The sequence below is a fragment of the Sylvia atricapilla genome, chromosome 16 (assembly GCF_009819655.1).
Source record: "Sylvia atricapilla isolate bSylAtr1 chromosome 16, bSylAtr1.pri, whole genome shotgun sequence".
Lineage (NCBI taxonomy): Eukaryota > Metazoa > Chordata > Aves > Passeriformes > Sylviidae > Sylvia > Sylvia atricapilla.
Genome location: NC_089155.1, coordinates 9108543 through 9125128, shown reverse-complemented (window position 1 = coordinate 9125128; position 16586 = coordinate 9108543). Strand labels below are relative to the sequence as shown.

At 41.3% G+C, this 16586-nt stretch overlaps 1 protein-coding gene across 2 annotated transcripts; it reads right to left on the bottom strand.

Annotated features, from left to right (window-relative positions):
- Window positions 1-834: 834 nt before the first annotated feature.
- YTHDF1 (YTH N6-methyladenosine RNA binding protein F1) lies at window positions 835-15941 on the bottom strand. Of its 2 annotated transcripts, XM_066330862.1 has the most exons (5): window positions 15566-15941; window positions 15154-15178; window positions 13595-13674; window positions 8269-9795; window positions 835-2379 (listed from the first exon to the last, which is right to left on the bottom strand). In XM_066330862.1, the coding sequence occupies exons 1-5, from the start codon at window positions 15590-15592 to the stop codon at window positions 2353-2355; spliced, it is 1686 nt and encodes a 561-aa protein (XP_066186959.1). In that variant the 5' UTR covers window positions 15593-15941; the 3' UTR covers window positions 835-2352. The 2 variants fall into 2 exon arrangements, with proteins under 2 accessions (XP_066186959.1, XP_066186958.1); XM_066330861.1 differs by lacking the exon at window positions 835-2379 and having other exon boundaries at window positions 7681-9795.
- Between the last annotated feature and the right edge of the window lie 645 nt (window positions 15942-16586).

The window sequence follows — 16586 nt, the reverse complement described above, 5'->3', positions numbered from 1 at the left end:
TTTACCCACTGTTAAATCTTCTCCCACCTCTCTGATAGGGCTGTACAACACTGCAGTGTCAGTAACAAACCTCTTCTTCCTGAAGCTGCTTTCTGTTGCCCACAAAGCCAGACAGCTGAAATACATCATCACTTTAATAAGTCAAACCAGTTTCAGCTGAAGGCTCACAATTATTTTTTTTAAATAAAACATTTCTGGAAGTCTATCAATGTATCACAGCACCGAGTGTTTAGATCTGAAAAAAAGAAGTACTGAAGTTGTGTAACTAACTTTTCTCTTGAGGGTCCAGATGCAGTTCTTTTTGCCTCTAGAATCACCAGTGGAAGGAAGTGTTCAACTGAAACTAACAGCAGGTGCTTTTAGTGGATGGCAACACATGTATAAAATGCAAAATTGCTTCAATAAATCAGTTAAAAAAAAGGTATCAAAGCAAGTTACTAGTTAGAGCTGGGAAACACAGCTAAGTGCTGGGAAAGAAACTGGTCAGAGCATTCCTGTATTTGGGAAGTTCTTTTCTTACGCTGATGAGCCAAGGCTGTGCTGCTGCCTCCTCAAGGACACAGCACAACTTCTGATCCTCTCCTCAGCTTCTCCACCATACAAGGAGGAAGGGAAGCACAAGTGACAAGCACTGAACATGAATGCAGAGCCTCTGAGGAATGGGAATAGTCAAAGCAGTTAAATGTCCTCTGCAGAGTCCTGTGAAACCATTCAGGTGTGCTGAGAACAAACATCTGAGTTGCCCAATAGATTTAATGGAGGAGTCAGCATAAAGGGTGATTGGAACAGAGGAAGACAACTGAATGTAGGGAAAAAATGAAAATGACATCAAGCTTGCTAAATATGTATTGTTTATTAAGGCTTGTATTCTCCTAGAGGAAAAAGTTAATCTGATGCTGTCCATTACTCCTTACAGGCAGTAACAGTCCAGAGACAGAGTTATACGTTCTAAATACAAGTCTAAATGATACAGATTAAACTTTATTTAAATTGGAGGTCCTTTTGGAGTAAATAGTATTCAGAAGATACTTGCTTTCTAATATAGTAAAAGATCCTCTACAATAAACACGTGCAGATTCAGTGTGCTAGAGCAGCGGACATGAGCACCATTTCCATGCTTAACTGGAACTCCAGTTGGTGACAGGTTCTCCGACGGTCCCCTCACTCCACAAAAACATGACAGCAAATTCAATTTCTTAAAACAGGTTTTTTTACTCATCCAACAGAAAAAAAAAAAAAAAGTTAGACATACACACTGTCAATTTTAAACATCTGAGGCATAATCCATCATATTATCCGTACTATTAGTTCCTACGTTAAAGCTCAGCATTATTGGTATAAAAACTTTAAATGGCATTAGGATTTGGGGGAGGCTGGGAGAGAGTAATGAAGGGAAGGATTAAAAATGATCTGCAATTAACTAATAACACCTGAAAGCTGAAACAGGTTTAAAACACATTGTTTAAAACCCCTGCAATGTCGATAGCATCACATTATTATTTAATTAAGCTACAAAAACCGTAAAGCAGAATTATGGCTGAGAGAAAGCGTCTCGCTCACCCTCGGCAGGATATGGAATAACAGATGCACACTGAAGCACTGGTTAAACAGAATGTGAAAGGGAAATATTTTCCAGAGAAACAATTCCACTGACGATTTGATTTCCTACTAGACAGAAAAAACCAACATGGCGCATCAGCAGTTTTAAAAGAGTAATTGTACAGATAAATAAAGAGGCAGAGCAGCTGCACAAAGTGATCAGAAATTTAGGGTTCTTTTAATTTTAAAATTCTGAAGTGCAGTATCTTAGGAGGTTGGTTTTTTTGTTTGGGTGTTGTTGTTTTTTTTTTTAATGAGGAAAAAAAAAAAAAAAATCGATGCATGGTTTCTTACTTCTGCCATGAAGAAAAAGGGATTGAGAGGAGGATAAAGGAAGATTTGTCATGTATTCTCCATAATCTCTATATCTGGCTAGGAACATAATTCGTGCCAAAATAAAGTCTTTGGGAAGCACTGACATTTTAGTATGCTCATGTATAGGTCCACATTAGGTTAATATAACTGTTTACCAACTTAAAAAAATAAAAACAGACACACCTTTATTAATGATTTCTACAGAATTTTACATAGAAAAAAGATACAAATTAATGCAGATCCACTTGGGCAAAAATAAACTACAATGTACTTAAAGATGCAACAACTTAATTTCCCCTGCACGAGAAGATATATTGGAGCTGAAAGCTTTAATTTGTCCTGATGCCAGGATACAGCACCAGTTATACTTAATTTTGTTTCTCATAGTCGAATTTAATATCAGTTCTAGTATATATATCAAACTGTATATGTTTATTCTTATTGTTTGTTTCGATTCTGACGTTCCTGCAAAGAGAAAAAAGTTAAGATTTTAGTCAAAGGAACAAGCAAAGAGTTTTTAGTAGTTTAACAGTAACACTAATGTGATCCCAGATAATTATACACTTAAAACAATGCTGCTATATTTTATAAATATATTGTTCATACCCAACAAACCCAAGGAGTTGATAAGAATGTTTTTAAGTGCAGCCTCAAGTGGAACATCTGGATGAATACCTGCAGTCACTTCAAACCAAGGTCACAGAGAAAGGTATGAAATATCAACATTCCTAAGGAGAAACAGGATCTGCAATATTCCACTTTCTGGATTATTTTAGCTACTGCAGTAGTAGCACAACCAATACACGAGCAGAAAGCAGATGGCAGATTAGTGAACTCCACAGAACTGGTCTAATTTTGAAGCACCCAAATGACTTTGGAGTTTAGTCACATCCAGTAAAATCAGGGATTTCAGCTGTCAAGAAATTCTGTCCCTAACTCCTTCCTATTGGTTCAACTACTCTGGGAGGCACTGGGAAATACCTGGGGGTAAGAGAAAAAAGCAATATTAAGAAGAAGAAGTTTTGTGCTTCTACACAGTCTGATAAAACCCAGCACAGCTGGACTGAAGCACCCAAGCATGTCCCAAAGTGCCCCAGCAGAGCAGTGGGAGGGTCTTTGAGCCTTTCCCAAAGTTTCTGCTAATCAGAAATACTGACTAGGTCACCTAAGGGACACAGGCTGCAGGTGAGCTCCCCACCAGTGACCCTGTGCCCTCCCACAGACCCCTGAGCAGAGCCCAGCACAACAGGGCACTTCTGCACTCCGGGTTTCAGGAGCCCCACAAGTGCAGAATGTGCAATGGCAGCAGGACAGAACCAGGCTGCTGTGTCTTATTGCTGTGCATCCTCCAGCCAAGGCACCACTGCACACTGAACAAAAGGGCTCAGCCTTCCCACCTTTGCCGCTCACAAAGTGCAGAACTGGCATGGAAAGACTCGACTCAGTACTTAAACGCATCAATATGGCACCAAATCCTATTCCAAATGAAACTGTGAACTAGCCCAAGCACCAACAACAGCCAACTCCTGAACTAACACCTTCAGAGTTTGTTTTGTGGACACATTCTGTATAAAGTTCATCTCAGAATTGTTCCTGTTGTGATGTGAAGCTTACTTGCAAATATATCAACCATTGTAAATGCAACAGACTGCATTTGCTGCTTCAGCTGGTCACAGCATAAAAATCAGAAGATAATTTTAAAAACTGAATATACTGCTTTCTGCCTCCAAGCCAAATGTTAGTATTTCAATTTTCATAATAAAATTAAGTCAACAAAGTACAGAAAATTCCTAATCTATAATTTAAGACAGAAGTAAGAGATAAAGTTGTTTTACCAAATCAACAAAACAAGTCATGTAAAGTGGTAGGATTTATTATAATCTATATTCCTCCTGTCTTTTAATTCTCGACTATGATAAATTATCAATGAAAGCCATTTCTTAATGGCAGTGTCAGAACATTACATGTTGCTCTTAATAAAAAGCACTTATGTCTGCCTGACCTTTCAAAGAAAAGATGGTTACAAAGTATCTAGAACTGAATAATATCAACTCCATTTTCAGGCTTCCAGAAAAGTAATTGTTTCATCCTATTTCCTACTTCCATTTCCAAGGTGGCACATCCCTACCGTGATCATGAGCCCAATTCTTTCCCACTGCCACCTCATGTAACTCATTTTCAGCTTTCTGTGTAGTCATCCACGGACCTCCCTAATCCCACTCTATTTAGCAATGGAAGTTTTCCACTCTCATGGACTAGCCCCACATAAAAAGAGGCAGGCTAACACCTGAGACTTCCACATGAGGTGCTCATGGAATTCAGAAACTCAGCTCAGACTCTATAATTCTGTAAAAAAATGCTCTTTACTGAGCAAGTTCCCAAGCAGTTCCTCCTACCTTGCTTTTTGCTTTCTCTCTTGGGGGCTAATCTGAGTCTTCTCTTTACAAATGTCTGAAACCACACAAACTGATGCAACAATTCTTCGTGCTCTCGAGCATGGGCTGCTTTCTAGAAGCTCTAACTCTCAAATTCTCCTCCTTACTGCTACTTAGCACTACTGCAAGCAAGAACAAACAGTTTTTTAAGCAGCTAAGAAAGCTGTGCTCATTTTGGTTCTGAGGATCCGGAGCCTTCAGTCTCTCTTCTCCAGTGGAATACTCTTGATATCTCACAGGAGAGCTCCAGCTGCACACTTCTCCTTCAGGACACTAATCTGTATGGTCTTCAGACACAGGGAAAGTAGGTTTCCACAAAACTTGCAGAGATTTCCATCTTGGAGACACTCATCCCTGTCAAACTTCTCTTCACCTCAGGCTAAAGTAGCTTCAACTCTCCTACTAAACTTGGTTAAAGTCAGTGGGATCAAAGCATTCATCTTCAGACACAAATATATATATATATATGTTTTTATCTCAGGAACATGGTATTAATCTTAAAATACGTTTAACTAGAGCTTTGGAGGAAGGACAATATTCCTTTTAAGTTCTGCGACTGTGTTCACAGAAAGCTCATCACTGAGAGGAAGCATACAGTGCTGGGAGAAAATGAGTATTTCCAGGTGCCAACATGCACCAGCCAATGCTTTTCAGTATTTAATCACCTAAAGCAGAACTGGCAATCCTGGTGATTCAGGAGCTTTCTGAGACTCTGCAGCTCTGCCAACACAACACCAAGGTGTAGAGCTGAGTGCCTTGCCTGGATCAGAGGTGACAGCACAGCAGCCCAGGACAGGAACTGGGACCATCTGCTTTGGTCCAGATCTGGGAGCCCAAGCTGCTGACAGCTCATCTGTCACCTGTACAGCATCAACATTTGCAACAAGTTTGTCTTTACAAGCTTTTAAGCTTTGGAAGACAACTTTGTTAAGGCTCTGATGTCATGCTTTTAGGGAATATTAATAACTCATGCCACATTACACCCCTATTTTCTTTTTGAAAAGAAGCTCTCTCACACGTCACAACTTTTGTACAGTTTTCAGAGCGTGAGCTTTGATGACAGAAGCAGCTCTTTAAGGGCACTGACTGAAAAAGGCTGTGAGGGTCAGGTGAGAATTCATGCCACTCAATGTTTTGCTATTTCATTCCAGACCCCAATACACTTCTATTATTCCCCTCCCAGCTTCTGGGTCACCAGACCGGGTTTAAGTATTTCCATGTGGCAATTCAAAAGCTGGACTTAAATCCCAGCATGACCAAATCCTCTCTCAATTCTGCAGAGATACCTCCTTTCAGCAATGCTGCAATGAGATGAATCTTTGGCACTTGAAAGAATTTCATGCAGCATTATACCTGCCAAAGCCTCACCGGATGATTTGGCACTGACACTGAGGCTCCTACATCAGCTCAACTCAGCAGCACAAGTTGGAGCTGGCTCTGCACACAGCAGCCATGGAAATGCTGGTTAGCAACAAACTGGAGCCATCTAAAGAGCTTGCCCTGCACAGATTACACTATTATTCTCTACTAAATATTCACAGGTAAATGAACTGGTATCATTTAAGCTCGCTATGTATAGCCTTTTAAGGATTGTGCTCCTTTGTAATCACAACAGCAGTGAAATGGAAGCACAAAATCTCAACAATTTTACAGGTAAACAAGAACGTAATGAGCTAGACCCAGCAATTTGAAAACCAATTAAGACACATATAAAAACAACTATCTGAAAATGTCAATTAGGTGGTAAGATACTTTAACCGGCAATAAGATTCTTCAAAAGTTACTGTCATAGGAAGATTAACTTAGTTAACAGGGAAGTTTGAATTTCAACAGCACAAACTTCTCAACAAGAACTTTAGGTAAATATATATATATATCTCCTGTAAAAATACCAACTCTTCTAGTAGTCAGCTGAACTTCTAAAATTCATTTTGTCAATGAAGGGGAAAATAGTGACTTTCCAGGCAAGTTTTATAGAGTGCAACCTAACAAGCAGCATCTTATTTTTCATTCCTTCATTGCTGCTCTGCTTTAGCTCTCCAGCACTATTATCTTCCTCAGTGTACTTTGGTGTCTCATTTCTTAAGCTATTCAGAGGAATCTAAGAAATATTAAATTAGACTTCATAGTTTATTTTGTGAATGTGTAATACAAGCCAGAGCCTCTGCTTTAAATGAGGAAGGAAAATGCATTATTTTGAAAAACTGATCCTGTTATAAATAAAGCAGACCTGGGTAAGAATATTTTTGAGCAGATAGTGGGAATTAGTTGTGCTTATTAAATCAACCCAAAATGAGATCAGCTCAATAGTCAAACACCAGCCCTCTGAGATCCTATAAAGCACAGGAGTTCTGGTGTTTGTGCCACCATTAGGATCTTGCTCAGGCGAGCGAGTTATCTGTGCAAGAGTAGATCTGTTATCACCCTCCTTGTGCTCTCACTTCTGAAACACCCACAGTTCTCCCCTCCAGCCTCGGCAGCAGAGCACAGGGAGACAGAACGAAAACCCCAAACCAGTCACACCCCACTACACCACAAACACTGGACAGAGGAGCCCACGCTGCCTCACTCTGCCAAGACTCTCTCCTACGTGAGGGAACACCTCTCTAAGATACAGTCTGCATTAAATATTGAATTGCTAATTACCTACTGAAGGAAGGAAGTGCTCAAGTAAAGCCCTTTAGGTTTTACCTTGTGGGACCCCACAGAGAGTACACAAGAAAAACTTGCAATTTTAAGCTGTCCTTCCCTGCTGTGCTGAGGTCAGCTATGCACATCTATCATGGCCAGGAAAAGTTCAGCCACGAAGTTTTAAAGACACTGAACTCCTTTTCTCACATAATTTAAGGATAAAATCTATGAAGAGAGTTTCAAGCTATTTATCTACACTTATAAAATGGCAATAAAAACTTTAAATGGCAATTTTAAAATTTAAGCTGCAGGAACATGCATTAAGTCTTTACTTTAAAAAAATCTTAAAACAAGTGTGAGTTACCTTAAACTAAACCAGCCTGTCAAACAAATGCTGTATTTGCAATGCTACACAAAAAAGGTCTGGGAAACACTATCAACATCAAGCAAATCTAAGTGTTACTTCAGTAGCAACTACACATCCTGACGCCTGTTATTTTGTCAGGTCATTACTTCTAGACTGCCTAATTAAAGAAAGGCATTCTTGAAACTGAGGTCGTGGGACGGAGAGGGACAGAGATCCCTTGTGACAGACTTAGAGGCATGAAAGTGCATGGAAAGTTTTGCTACACTCTCCCAGTTACTGCTCAGACTTGTCTCACTATATCTTCACTCAAAACTTCAAGAATTAGTAGACAGATTAAACCTGGGAACTGAAAACCTTTATTTATCCAAATAATACATGTGACTCCAGCAGCATAAATGCACTCTTTCTAGCACTATTCCAGCAATATTATGCAACTCTTTCTTTTCCAGAGATAAACTGAATAAACAAAATCAGGTTTCTTATTCTTAAAGGTGACGTACAAATTTCAAATACCAGTACAGGTATCAATTTTGATAGCCCAGTTGCAGTCAAACAGTGTTAAAACACCTCATATTTAAGGCAAAAAACTTAAGTGACAATCACTGGCAGAACCCAATTCTGAAACAGAAACTACTTTCTATTAACCATTTTAAGATAAAAAAATAAATCAAACTCCAATAAACTGGACATAAAGTCCTTTACCCGTATTACTGCTTAGCCTTCTGCTTTGAAACTCAGTGACTTGTGAAACTTTCACAGAAAAATAAGCATCAGCTTTGTGTTGTTAAACACACAAGAAACCATAAAGTTGAGACGTACTAAAAACATTTTGAATTCCTACTTACATTTTTCCACCACAGCAGCCTTCACATTTCATTTTCCCCATATCTGTGTATAAAATAAATTTTTTAATAAGTTTACCTTCCGCACCACCTCCTCCTCTTCCTGGCGCTTTTCATAATGAGAAAAGTCATCAAAGATGGAGGTCGTGTGCTTGTAAGTAGCAATAATTTTAAGCACTTGTTTTGCTTTTTCTAAGGGCACCTCCTGTGTATCACGGGAGTTTGTAACTGGTTTGTTGTCATTGTTCTCCAGCCTGATGTGTCTCAGTTGGTTGTTGGGCACATCCTTCACGAAGATCCACTTGACATCAAATTTCCCCTTCCACTTGTCCTGAGACCAGACACCTGCACTGGTGCCGTAGTCCACAGGCGATTTCATCTCTGCTACTCCACAGAAGTGTCCACTGCCATTGACACTGAACAGCAAGTACACGGGGCCCTTGCTGTTCATGGAGCGAAAAGCGCTGTCCAGGCGTTTGTTGCCGTGCTCCGTACTACACCAAATAGAATATTTAATGGAACGATGAATATCATCCTCGGAATAGCTCTTTATTATGAACACACGTCCATTTTTAAGGTTCCATTCGAAATCTTTAGGGTTATAGCTGTGAGCAGCTTTCAGTTTTTCAAGGACAGGATGGGACTCACCGCTGGGAATGGGGTTGGGCTGGGTGCTGCCAGCTGAGTTGGTGTCGTTCCCAGTTCCTCCACTTTGGCCGAAAGCTGCGTTTCTGTTGCGAGGAGCTACCCAGCGGTTTTGGGGTGGCTGCTGAGGGGTCTGATACTGTGGCTGAGTCAATGGAGGAGGCTGAGCTGGAACAGGCTGAACAATTGGTTGCTGTGGCTGTGGAACAGACTGAGGAGAAGGTATCTGTTGGGGGGCAGGAACTTTTGCCACAGGACCCTTATTGTCCCAAGTACCTATGTCCATATTATGCTTTATAGGGGGAGGAGGCAACGCTCCTCCGATTACAGGTCCAGTTTTTGTTTTCATTTTAGGCTGTGGTTTTGCAGGCTTGCTGGCAATAGCAGCCCAAGAGGTTGGTTTAGATACTGGCAAGTTTACATTAGATCCACCATTCCCAGAGAGGGCACCTGTCATCCCGGCACTGTTAACAACAGAACCTACTGTTTTCACTGCAGAGGTTGTAACATCTCCACCAATCTTAAGTCCGACCATTCCCTGTTCAATACTGTTCATTCCAGGAGCTTTATTTAATGTATCATTATGAAATCCTGTTTGTCCATCCACAATGGTACCCCCCAGGGAACTGGGTGGGTAGCTGTAACTGCTCCCATATGCTGAGCTTTGTGTCTGCTGTCCTTGGGATCCACTTGTTCCCCAAGCTGAGAAGGCAGGATTTTCAGGGAAGAAGTTAAACCGGTGCTGGTAGATATTATTTCCCAGACCCCCAGGCTGTCCAAAAACGGCATCGTGCATAAAATGATGATCCCCGTTACTGAGCTGTCCATAGGTGGTGAGATAAGGGATAGGAGGATCTCCTCCTGTAGACCATGGTGCTTCACTGAGAGAATAGGGGAACCCAATAGATGGTGGATAATAACTGGACAGATAAGGATCAGTCATTGATGGATAGCTACTGTTCTGTTAAAGAGAAAAAACAGTCACCAGATAAATAAACCCTTCATTTATAAATAGCCACAACACCAAACAGAAAAGAACACTGGAGACAAGGTAATGTAATTTCTAATGACAGATCTTAGTTCACACTCCAAGAAGGATTCAGGACTAAAATGAAGTATCTGGGCATTTTTAATACCCCAGGACTAGGGGCTCACATTGAGGTTACTACTAGAGATTTTGAAACCATGTAATCTCACTTACACTACTAAGGTTATTTAGTAGCCAACACTCCAAATTATTGCAAGGAACATATCAAACTATATTTTGTAGCTCACAGAACCAAGGACATTTAGCATTTCTAGACTGCTACGTGGAAGAAGCTTTAGACTAAATTAGCTTAATATGACAATACATCTAACATACTGTTACAATCCTCATGATGGAGCTGTTTAGAGGTGCCTACAGCCTCCTCAAACTCACACCTCAAGCACTAGAATATGCACATATGACACACATGCCAAGTTAGCCACAGGTAAAAGATACAAACTGGCATTACAGGGCCTGGTGCACCACAGGCAGATCCAGGCCAAGATGGCACAGGCCACACAAACTCTCGGAGAAAGAGTTCCTTCTCAGCCTTTTGCATAAGTCTTTTCCTCCCTCAGTAGTGAAGTTACAACTGTGCAGGAGTGTTCCTGACTGTCCTTCCAAACAGGACATCTCACCCACTCATGAAATAAGAGACCAAACATTTATAAACCAGCAGATCCCCTCTGAAATTTCTTCTACTTCAACTGTTTCTTAGACCAAGCTGAGAAGCTTTCCCTCTCGCTAACACTTTGCTGGCACCTGATTTTTGACTGATTCCATATGGTTGTTATATTCAACAATGCAAAAGAACAAAGCCAGGATGTTCTAAAGTGGGTTTTATTCCTCTTCAAATCAACTTGAAGCACATATACTGGAGACCTTCCAAAGTGACACTCTAACAGTAATTACCAGAGAGGGGGTGGGAAGGTCAACATCTCCTGTTAATGAGTCAAGCAGTAGCTCGCCTTCCCTTACTCATAAAGACTATTTTAAGAAGAGGAACTCTTCTTTTACACTGCTAGATTTCAAATTTGAAAAGAAAAATGCGAAAAGAAAAATCTGCAGAATTAGGAAAACTGCAACAGAACTTCAGCCATTTTTCCAAAACTTTGACTTCTCAGATTCCAAAAAAAAAAAAAAAAAAAAAATCCCCTCCTTGCCAAAGATAAGCCTAATAAAGCCTAATATCCAATCCAATTTCCAATTAATACAGAATCATCGTTTTTATTGTTCATTTTTCAATGATCTCTTTTCCATGACACTCCAAAGCCAGAGTAATTCAATATCCTTCTGTTTCATACACAGAATTATACCACAATGTGTCCAAGACTTCCATACAGTACTACAAACACTTCAGAGACTGAAACAGCCTAAATCCAATGTTATTGATTCAAAAGAAATGATCTCTGCCACTTGATTTACACACAATTCTATCACTACCAAGAGGTACAAAAATCACCTTCCTATAAGATGATCCTCTAACATACATTAAGTTTTCTGAGCCTCTCAAGCTAATGTAATCAATATTTAGCATAAACCCCACTTTTTTCTGAAAGACTTTGACACTGCTGAGTGTTATACCTTAAAGTGTTAATTTAAGAAAAAATTAAAACCAAATGCAGATGAAATGGAGGAGATATAAGTAGTTCTCTGACATACTTATGCTCATGTATTCTGCAAGTTTAGATATCAAGACAGAAGAGAGTAAACCTGGAGAAAAGCAAGTGTTTTGTCTCAGAAATATTTAGGTTAAAGGATTTTAGACAATTCCTGCAGCTGTCATCTCTTCACAAAGGCTCCACAAGGATTCTAAGAAGATTAAAGGAAAGTTTCAGCAGCCATCCTTACCAAACATTCCATCTATTTTGACTGGCTTTATGCCAAAGTGTGTAAAAGAAACCCTGACAGAAGTTCTTCCCTGCAACAGCAGAACAGTTTATTTCAATAAACTTATCCTCGACCTTTCTGCACTCTTCTGTTTTTGTTTTTTTTTAACTAAAAAACCCCAAACAAAACCAACTCAACCATTCTGTCACTTAGGAAAGAATCTCTTTTCCCCCAAAATATGCTACTTGTTTGTGATTCCCTATTCCTTAGGAATAATCTCTTGGTTCTGAAAGACTTTACATGAGGATGCATTTCCTGCAGAGTGTAAATTTTTACACAAAGAGTCTACTTGACTCAGTTCCCTCTGCTCTTGAAAATACTTTCAATATAATATTACTAACCTACATCTGATTTTTGATGTCAAATATATTATCTAATCTGGGGCTTAAATTTTTTTTAAATATCCAGTCGGTTTAAATTTTTTTTTTAAGTAATTTGGACTTTACAGTAGTTTTCAACGGCTGAATAAATCTGACTGGATAACTGGATAATAATAAGGCTTTGTTCAGCAACATGGTTGTCTTCAGCACAAAATCTCACAGCCCTAATTAATGCTACTGTCACTTTCCACTTAAAATTATAAGAGGACCTACACAATTGTTTCTTGTGCCATGCCAATTTTTCACTGCAGCATAAATAAATTGGTCAACGGAGCTACACTTTCCTAAAGAAAACTTTTATTATCAGTATGAAAATTCTAACAGCCGTAGCAATTTTTCTATTTAATCCTAATAATTGGGCTTGTTGACAGCAAAGACACATCTCCTAGAATAAAACTGTAACAGATGGGTCTAGTTTTTCCATGTAAACATCCAGTGTATTTCTCATAGTTTAGATTTAAGTAATTAAAAACTACATATAGATATGATAAAGCACAATTTAAAAAAAAAATCAGAGGGAGGTGAAACTCCAATTTCTTTTATAATTAATTTTGCACTAAAAATTAAGATTTTACTTCTTTTTTTCTCCTACAAAGGCCTTTCTACCTACCACAGCATGTTAACTCCAAAAGAAGGAATATTTCCCATTAAATTAAGTCTGGAGAACATGTCTATGCTGCAAGCAAACTCAGTGATGTCATCAATATTAACACTGGCATCTGACAGCTTCAGGCTGAATTACAAATTTCCTTTTTAAAATGTAACACTTGGCCTTCCCATCATGTACCTCTGGTGAATGAAAACTTTTTGCTTGTCCAGTTTTCATACATTTTGTTCTCTTTGAAGATTTGAATGTGAAGTCAAAAATTACTTCGGAGTATACTTTCTTTTATAATGTATTTTAGTCATGGATGTCGATTTAATGCAGATTATGATGAGAGTTTACATTACAGTAAATGTAACGTAAACTTAAGTATCATCAATTCTTAAAATGCATCAGAGGACATGGAACAACATTTGCTGAAGTGCAAAAAATGGGACAACTCTGTGAAGTACCTAGAGAGCATCCAACCCAAATCTCACCTACATTAATTTCTATGATTCTATAAATAACAGAAATCAGGAGAGCCCAAAAGCAGAATTTTCTGACTCCCACAAGCAACCTGCCTATCAAAGAACAGTAAGATCAGCCTGCCCCAGTCCAGCCACACCAATAACCTGCAAGGGGAGGAGGAATCAGCTCCTTGGAGCATTAACTTCATTTTCACTTGTGGCCATCTGGAGATGCAGAGTAATATTAGCTTTGGGAACACAAATGCTGGTTGTATCATCAAGTAACACAATATGCTGTCATTTCTTTTTCCATTTCTATTTAAGGCATTTGCTCCCTCCACACAATCCTATGAATGGAGTGCCAACAGCATGCCTAAGAAAAAAAAAAACTAAGTTAAAAATACACTAACCTGATTTGACTGCCCGGAAAGGTAAGGTTCAAAATCGTTGTCATGAACTGTGTCCTTCTGATGTAATGAACCATTTTGTACTACAAAAAAAGGGTTACAGCACATTATAACACCAGCAGCAGCATTGCAGGAATGATGTTCCACCCTATGCTACTTCAGGAAAAGCCATATTTCTTCTGCAAACCAGGAAGACTCATAAAAAGACCAAGGGATGACATTTCCCACCCCACAGACAGTTTCTCTTTACATTACTGCTTATAAAACAAAAGTTTGAGTAAATTAAAAAAAAAAAAGTAATTAAAAATTCTACAGCTGAGAGCGAGTAAGCAACTCATGTGAATTAACTCCAAACAAAAAAAATCATTACTGAGAACAATTTTGTGAAAAAAAGATTGAGAAACAACATCTATTGTTCTGGCCCATAATTAGAACACACAAACTCACAGTTCTCCCAGCGTGTGTTATTCACTGCTTAAGCTGCCTAAAATAAGATGAGGTGAGGTTACATTGAATTATGAAATGAAGACTGCTAAATGCTTTGGTATCCTGATATTTTCAGGAAAACTTAAGTTTCAACGTTCTCATCTGTAAAATAAAGATATCTGCCATAAAGTCCTACTTCAGCATAAAAGAATGTCTGATAAGCATTCAAAACCCATTACTGAATGATATACAAACTCAAAATGGCTATTAGCTCCCTTCAAATAATTTCCTGTTTGCTTTAAATTTAAAAAAAACAAAGTCAAATACACAGTGTGATAGTTGCTGTATTTACCTATTTCATAGAACAGCTAAACTAAATATAATACCACACCAAATAAAGTGTTTAGCAAACAAGTTTGGGGGCTTAGCAGAATATTGCTGCGAAGTTTGCCAAGGGGAGTAGAGGTATAAGAGTTTTTACTAACACAGGGAATGTGTTTCTTCAACTAGAAGGAGCTGGATTTTCAAGGCAGGTTACAACATATTAAAAAGCATTTATGAGTTGGATATTATTACTTACTCAGTCTTAACAGTTACCTACTTGTTAGCAATCACAGGAAGAATGAAAGTATTTTTTAGACTACTTGTTTTAAAGTTAAATTTCAAATGAAGCAGGAGAGTTATAAAAAAGCCCATTATCTCAACAGAAGTTAACCATCTTTTAAGTCCTCTAAATTATTAAGTTTATGCGTTTAAGCAATTACCTCAGCCAACAGCAGAGCAACAACAAAACAGCATTCACAGAGCGTGCAGAAGCAGGTAAAAACACATATATTGTACAGGGATATCCTTGTGACTTTATGTAGCAACCTGCTTCATCTTAAACGAGGAGAATTATTTAGTACCAACACACAGAGTCCTTCCCACTGCAAATCCAGCAGCATTAAGTGGGATGCAGGCAAGCTCGGATGAATGGCAGTCGATGTTATTTTTGAAACAAAGCACACATTCCCTCATTCCCAGATTATTTTCCACACAGAGTAACAGCGATACATTTCTGCTCACCTACGGGTACCTGTGTAACTGATCTGTTACAGTAACAATTTAAGCGACCAGATCACAGCATAATTTCTCACCTTTATTATCCTGTCCTTTCGGTCTCTGGGAAGCCACAGCACGTGATTACGAAAAAAAAAAAAAAAGGAAATAAAAAAGTTAATTTTAGAAAAACGCTTATATTATCACAGTCACTGCAAACTCCACGGCTTCTGAGGGCGGTGAAGACTCATAAAAATAGCCAGCAGCATCCCAAGGTTTGTTTGGAGCGGGGCTGGAGCAGCGTGTTCCACGTATCACTCAGCACCGGCCTTCCTGAGAAATGGCCCCGGCTCCGCGGAGGAGGCGGGAACGCGCTGCGCCCACGGGGGAAGTTCAGGAGAACGATGGAGGTCTAAAGCAGCCCAAGGGGGAGAAGAAAAGCCTCGCGGGGCCTACCAGCCGCAGGCCCGGGAATCCCCCCGCCCACGGGCCGCCTCGCCACTCGCTTACCTGAGGGTCAACGCTTGTGGCAGACATAATTCATGCACAGGGCCGCCGTGGTTCAGCAGAGAGCGCCGGGGGACGAGGCAGGGCCGCTCGGCGCGGCGCGGAGCTCCGGGGCCTGGCGGAGGGGCGGCGGCGGCGCCTCCTCTCCCCTCAGGCGGCGGCCGGGCGGGGAAGGGGCCGGGGCCGAGGGGGAGGGAAAGGGGCCGCCTGGCGCCTCCTCGGGGCTCCTCCTCAAGAGTCGGCGGTGCAGGCGGCGGTGGCGCGGCGGGGCCGTGGCGCTGCCGGTGCCGGTGGCGGCCCGGTCTCTCACATGCCCGCGGGCCGGGCCTGGGGCCGCAGCGAGCGGGGCAGCGGCGGCCGCCGACTCCAATGGCGGCGGGCGCCGGGCTGCGGTGACGTCAGCGCCGAGCGCGCGCGGGGCGCGCCGGGAGCGCACGGGGCGGGGAGCGGGGGAAAGGCGCGCGGGGCGGCGGCGCCTGGTGCGCGTGCGCGGGAGCGCTGAGGGCGCTGAGGGGAGGAGAGGGAGCGCATGGCGGACACGGCACCGCCCCGCCGCTGCGGGCTGGGGCTGCTCGGCCTGGGGAACGGGAGGGTGAGGGCACGCATCGTCCCTGTGTGCGGCTTCCTCGGGAGGAAAGGGTTCTTCGCTCAGAGGGTGGTCGGGCGCTGGGACGGGCTCCCCAGGGATGTCGCAGCGCCGAGCCTCATTGCTCAGGGTATGTGTGGACGACGGCACGTGGAGGGATTCTTGGGTGTCCTGTGCAGCGCCAGGAGTTGGACTCGATCCTTGTGCGTCTCTTCTAACTCACAATATTCTCAGAGTCTGTCCTTTCTCCATTCCTCGCTCACTCTTCGCACAGGCTGGGCTCTGCGGGTTCACAGGATCACTGAATCAGGGAAACAGGACCACTGAGCTTCCTGAGTTGGAAGGGGCCCAGCATCACCGAATGGCTTCGGTTGGAAAAGACCCCTGAGATCACGTCCAACCTCTGACCCAGCACCTCTGGTCAGCCACATCACGGCA